Source organism: Ammodytes marinus (assembly GCF_949987685.1).
Source record: "Ammodytes marinus genome assembly, chromosome: 13".
Lineage (NCBI taxonomy): Eukaryota > Metazoa > Chordata > Actinopteri > Uranoscopiformes > Ammodytidae > Ammodytes > Ammodytes marinus.
Window position 1 is genome coordinate 5,166,728 of NC_137217.1, and position 6,749 is coordinate 5,173,476.

Here is a 6,749-nt window from a genome sequence, read left to right on the forward strand (position 1 = left end):
GACAGTCTGCTGGACCTTGAACATTGCATTAATTATGAATGAAACCTCGCCCAATAGAGCCATGTTTTGTCAGGTGTTTTTTTAATAAGCAGAAGGGAGTTACCACGTGCAGACCTTGACGATGAGTTTGTGCCCCTCGCCGGAAGGTTATGATTCTTCTGACTGTAGCCCTGTTCACTTCACTATCACTTCACAGACTGTAATTCTTTGTCTGTTGAAAGCCACTGCTGAAGAGGCTTTGATTATTAACCCCATTGTACAAAAGCTATATCTGCATTCAACTTTCCCAGACAACTTTTTCTCACTTTCCCTCATCTTAATAAAGTATTTGCCACTTCAGCCAGTAAAGAGAGTGTGTAAGGCCTATTGACAACCAAACACAGAGTGAGAGAGAGAGAGCTTTAAATAATCCTAAAAAGTTCAATGAGTACAGACACAGCCAGTGACTACACTCCAGATATGTTGTACAGTACCGCGGCATGTGAGAGCTTGATGTTTTTTTCTGTTTACAAAAGAGAGCATTTCGACATTTCTACAGCCATTGTCTTCGGCTCAGCATAACAACACTTGACACGCGCTCAGTGACGTCTATTCATATGTACACAGGTTCAAAGAACCACTGCCTCCATTGTTCTCTCTGATAGGGCCCTTGATACGCATCTACATTTTTGTTGTTGTTGTTGTTGTTAACAAATCACATGAGAAGACCGAAGCCAACCATGTGTCAGTCCATCTCTCCATAGAGAGCTCAAGTTTAATGGGAACGTCTGGGTTTCAATCCAGAATAATAAGAAACCTCACTGACACTTGTAATAAAGTAAAATAACTGAAAGTCCTTCCTCCCCAATACCATACGCCATGTGATGAACAGTGGCCTCTTTTTGTGCTCTATGTCTAAGCCACACACATTTTACACATGCAAATTACTGTCTCTATGCATTGTAAATGTACAATCTAAAAATTGTTTATGACAAGACCAAAAATATAAAAGACCTTTACCTAAACACCTTTAGAAATGGCAGCAGAACACAGAGAATACAATAGAGCTGCAACGATCAATCGATGAATCGATTATTAAAATAATCGCCAACTATTTTGATAATCGATTAATCGTTTTGAATAATTTTTGAATAAAAAATTTCCAAATTCTCTGATTTCAGCTTCTCAAATGTGAATATTTTCTGGTTTCTTTAATCCTATTATGACAGTAAACTGAAATATCTTTGTGTTTTGGAGATAAAAATACATTTGAGGAAGTCAACATGGGCTTTGGAAAATTGATCAACATTTTTCACCATTTTCTGACATGTTACGTACCAAAACACTAATCGATTAATAATCGATTAATCGAGAAAATAATCGACAGATTAAACGATTATCAAAATAATCGTTAGTTGCAGCCCTAGAATACAATGTTTACCATTATCGATTAACACATGTCCCAAGTTGAAAGGTTATTGTTAAGCTATTCATTTAACATTGTGCCTCATAAAACTCAAAGAAGAGAAAAACATTAGGCCTATAAAAAGGTTATAGCAAGAATTTCTGCCAAAAGCAACAATGTTGATGAAACTTGACGAAATATCACAATAGGCTTTCCTGCTTTGGCGTTTTTCACCAATGTGACACCGGTGTGAGCTGTATTATAGCCACAGAAGGTCTTATTATTCAGCATTTTGCCATCCCTCACTTGCCTGACTCTTGAAACACACTCTACCAAACTGATTAGTTAAGCTACACTGACCCAGACATTTTTCTAAGCTTCAAGTTTGGCCTTATTTTGTTGCCATTCAAATCACAAAAAATCTTGTGATGTTTATATGCTGAGAAGTAGTGCAAATTATTATCCGTATTTCACTTTAGGCAGACTTTCCATACTCACTACAGTGGTGAGGAGAGAAAATCAATGAATCAGTAGATACGCAACGCTGTTTTGTTTCTACACTGCACTAATTGAAAACAGTCTGTGTCCAGTAACAGATTGCATTAGGTTTGATCTAGGTACCTAATACACTGAGTGTATATTAAAATATATATATATATATATATATATATATATATATATATATGTGTTTTCCTCTAAATCTTCACAAATAAATGAAGTGAAGACTAAATTCATTATCCTTACACATTTAACCTTATATTTTTTTGAGAAATCTGATTGAACATTTATATATATTTTTGGAACCGATCTTGAAAAAGTGGATGGTCTAGACTAGATGAGATGACACACCTGTAGCATTCAGGAACACAATCACCCACACACCACCACCACCACCACCACCACCTCCCTTCCCTCCTCCTGTCACCTGTCTGCCGAGCGCTGCCCCCTGGATGTCCTCCTGCTGCTGCTGGGCGATGGTGACCCCCAGCACCAGGGTGTGGACCCCGCAGGACACCGTGGTGATCAGCACGATAGGCGTGAGCCTCAAGGGCAGCGTCAGGAAGAAGCTGAAGCTGAAGAAAGCCTGCCAGCCCACCGTGTCGCTGGCCTGGTGGAAGCGGGCGTAGTTCAGACCCAGGTAGCAGAAGATCTGGGCGGCTATGAGCACCCACAGGGCGTAGGGCACCACCCTTCTGGAGATGCGGTCCGGCAGCAGCCCGAATCGGCAGAGCAGGTAGAGGGTGATGTCCGCCGCCAGTCCCACGGAGGCCACCAGGACGGAGGCCAGCTTGTCTGTGGTGTAGACCACCGCGCACATGACGATGATGTAGCTGTCGAAGAGCGCCGCGAACACCACCAGCACCAGCAGGGTCTCGTGCCTCTGCCGTCTGAAGTAGGTCTGGTAGAGGTTCTCCAGGGACTCCGGCGCAAAGGTGAGGCGCATGAACCGCGGCAGGCACAGGCAGCATCCCTGGCTACGCACCGTCACCTCGTGGGTCCGCCCCACCGCCTGGCCTGGGTCAGAGGGCAAAGTCACCGAACAGTCGGCCGAATACTCCGCAGAGTACTCGGGCTCCGAGAAGGCCCTGTTCCTAGGCATGGCGAAAACTTTCTTCTTCTTCTTGGCTTGTGCGTCCTGCCTTGGCCTGGTCTATCTCGAAGAAAGTAAAAGCTTGGTGGTGGTTCTACAAGGAGTAGACCAAAGGTTGAGCTACATCTATCAGGTACACCTCATCATCTGCTCCAGAGCCCACATAAGGGGCCGTATATCCGTGTTGATTGTCAGGACTTGTGCTAACCCAGGGGGGAGATGTCTTCTCCTTACATAGCTGAGTCCGATTGCTGTGGTTTAGACTCAAGTCAGTCCCATGTTATACCCAAGCCCCAGACCGGGTTCCGCCTACAAGTCTTCAGCAACGTGATCCCAAAAAATGTGTATCTGTATCCTCATTCTCTCTCAGCGCCGGCTCCTCCTCCCCACCTTTTTTGTACTCCACATTCGTGTGCCATGTTGGAACGGCTGAATGTATGGACACTGGATCCAATGATTTTATGTTTGTATGACTTCCTCCAATGTCCCCATGGTCCCTCTGGGTTGGACAGCTTTTTGAGTTTGGGCCTTGCATAGTCCCATCTCACATGGCCTGGATAAAAGGAAAAAAATGGGGGGGGGGGAAGATATATAAGAAATAAATGCACTGAGAAGTCATTCCTCAAGACAGTGATTCTTGTACAGGTACAGGCTCTCAATCCTGGCAGCTAGCGGACATCCATGTTAACATGTAGCTGCTTCTTCCTGACATAGCAGATCCTAGGTCTGCTACTTTTCTCTCTCCAAGTATTGATCTAGCTGTGCAGAACTGTTCATGTGGTCAGAAGCAGAAGTGTACAATTATTCAAGTTATGAGGCACTTGTACTTTACTTGGCAAATGTTTTGTTTTCAGCCTCTCATATTTGAGGACCTGCTACTTTTTGTTTTCATAATTTTAACGTTTTACCAAGCAAACAATCAGTAAATGAATGCAATAAATAAGAAAATACTTAAATCCACAATGAAAGTACAATGTATTTGCACTCCCATACAAAATGAGCTCCACCTCATCCAGCTACAAACCTGCTTTTACATTAATGCATGAGTAATAATCATCTAATATATAATAGAAAATGCACTTCTGCATCAAGTAGGGGAGAACGGGGTAATTTGTCACATGGGTTGGATGTCACATTCGTTATATCTCGCCACCAGAGCGCGCTAGCTCTGAAATGTTGATATAAAAAAGGTCCAGAATTGGGATCAGAGGTCACATACATAGACTTCCTTGGAGGAAGACAGCTGCATTTCAGGTGAGAGGATGTTTTGTGTTTTTCATGTCAAATTCAAAATATTTTGCTTCTCAGTATTTTTCTTCTAGGCTTTTACACAATGGGTTTATAACAAAACACTTGTTACCCTCAGAAAGTGTGAAGGGTAAACTATAGTTTAGATTGTGGTTAGCAAGCTAATTAGTTGTCAGATAGTTGTTGGCCTTGATGCTAGCAAGAAATTCAAGTTGGGGTTGGTCGTCAAATTTTTTGGGGGGTTGGTTGTCACATGTTATCTCAAGGCTGCAGCCAGAAAAGGAACCCAATAACGAAATAAATTGTCAAGCTGTATCCTCACTGACACCCCAGAGGAGGAAAGAATAGAGCAGGAAAAGGCAGCTAGCAAGCAAAAGAAAAAAGGGCAACAAAATCAAAACAACCCAGTGCATCCCAAACTAGACCAGCTGCCAAGGCTACAGAACGTTATGTAGGCCTATTTGTCAACTTGACAATGCAATTAAACATTCAAATTTGGTTCTGCCTCCTTGCCTTCTTTTTAAGATTTTTCCCATTAAGATAACATTGTGACAAACAACCCCATAGTGTGTGACAACCGACCCCTTGATGGGGTTGGTTGTCACAATGTGTCAGAGTGTCTTTGATGGTAAATTACTTCTTCATTACAATAAGTTGGAAAAAAAGAGAGACACACATTTCTAGCCAACACCTTAAGCTTCAATTTAATGTAGGAATGGCTATTGACAGATGTTTTGGTGATGAGCAATTCTCACTAGAGTAAAAAGTGTGCCTACTTACCCCGTTCTCCCCTACTTTTAATACATAAGTACCTTTTCTTGACTGTTCTTACATACTTACTTAGTTTACGTAAATGCAGGACCTCTGCTCGTACCAGGGTATTTTTACAGCTTAGTTGGTACCGTATTTGAAGATACTTTATATTAAGCTAAGGTTCCAAATACTTCTTCAGTCACTGCTTAAGTACTACTTAGTTCATGTGTGAGCATTATACATGACATACAAGCTAAACATACTCTTGATACTTTAATACTACAATAAATCAGATAGGCTACGTTTAAACAAATGGTATTATAATAGATGACTTGCGACAGTATTTTTTCTATTAAGGTATCTCTATGCCCTAACTCAAGTATGGTTCAACCGTACTTGAGTAAGGGAGATGGAAGAAGGAAGGGAGATGCTTTACATTTCACATGAAACTTGTGCACTTCAAAAAAGATAAAAGCCTTTTATAAAAACATTTGTTTTTAAAGACCAAATAAAAACAATGAATCAAATTTCGGAGGGGCTTAAATAACGTCATCCTCTTCAACATAGGCTATAGTCAGTGACAGTCAGCTGGCTGTATGAAACCAATCGAAGATGAGCCATTTTAAGTCGAATTGAAAAATGCAGCCCAATAGCCTACTTTTGCCTATAAAGCAAAGCAACCTTACATTGCTGTCTCCTACTCACAATTGGGGCCATGGTGGCTCCACACTAGTGCGGGCCTACATGTTGCACACACAGCTGCTGAACACACATTCAAAACATTAGATCATGCCGTCCGTAAACATTAAATACAATATTCCGAACGTGTGCGCGCGCTCTCAGGTGATAACAGAGGAGCGGGCTCTTAGTCATCCATCAGGACAGCTGTTTAAATGGCTACTGCTTTGCTCTAGCATCTCCAATATCAACTTGACCGACACTTGTTCTGGATGTGATTTTTCTCTAGACTCTCTGTCCACTTACCATGTCCGCTGTCTCATTTCCATTCACCTTTTCTCTTTCTGTCTCTGTGTCTGTCTTTGCCTCCGGATGCAGTGGGAAAACGTCTACACAACGTTATAGCGAGGCATCCGTTTAACGTGAGGAAAGTCAGATGTCGTCTCCTTTGGGTGCAAACGTTCTCCTCCTTGCCTTCACACAGATGTGGGTGCCCAAACACAGTTGCTGTTGACATGGATTCAACATCAGTGTGTGGGTGGAATGAAAAGTGGCCTCGAAGGCTACACACAACCCCCCGCTTCTGTGTCCGTGTGCGTGTGTGTCTGTGTGTGTGTGTGTGTGTGTGTGTATTTCTTGTGATCTCGGGTGTCACCCGCAGACGCGGAACAGCTTCACCGTCAAGCTACCCGCATTACACACCACAAACAGGTCCGCTTACTTTCATAATAAAGCGCCTCTTCAACCTTTTCCTGAGAAAGGGAGAATTAAATGGCAGATGGAGATTTTGCCTAATTCAAACGCATTGTATAGGCCTAGTGAATCTGTAAGAAGAATAAATTACTGTTTGGTCTAAAAATGCTCTTTTTATGCCTATAGGCTAATTGGCCCATAGCCTAACAAGAGGGATGGTAAAGGCCTAGGGACCCACTGTTTAACCATCACAAAAAAGCACCAAATGCTTTCTGAAAAGCTAATATCTTGTGTTGCCTAACCTGTTAATGACATTACATTTTCCACATTGCATGATGTTAATTTATGAAGATATTCCAGAAAATGTAATTAAGATTGTGTAGTTCTAGTAAACCTTACAAA

The 6,749-nt window shown here is 42.1% G+C and overlaps 1 protein-coding gene across 2 annotated transcripts in view; it reads right to left on the reverse strand.

Annotated features, from left to right (window-relative positions):
- The window catches only part of adcy3a (adenylate cyclase 3a), a 40,911-nt gene extending 34,677 nt beyond the window's left edge, over positions 1-6,234 (reverse strand). For both annotated transcript variants that reach the window (XM_080040204.1, XM_080040203.1), the window contains exons 1-2: positions 5,961-6,234; positions 2,310-3,528 (exon numbers count right to left, since the gene is read on the reverse strand). In XM_080040204.1, the coding sequence (XP_079896330.1) occupies positions 2,310-2,984 (675 nt within the window). In that variant the 5' untranslated portion in view covers positions 2,985-3,528; positions 5,961-6,234. The remainder of the gene's footprint in view (positions 1-2,309; positions 3,529-5,960) is intronic.
- Between the last annotated feature and the right edge of the window lie 515 nt (positions 6,235-6,749).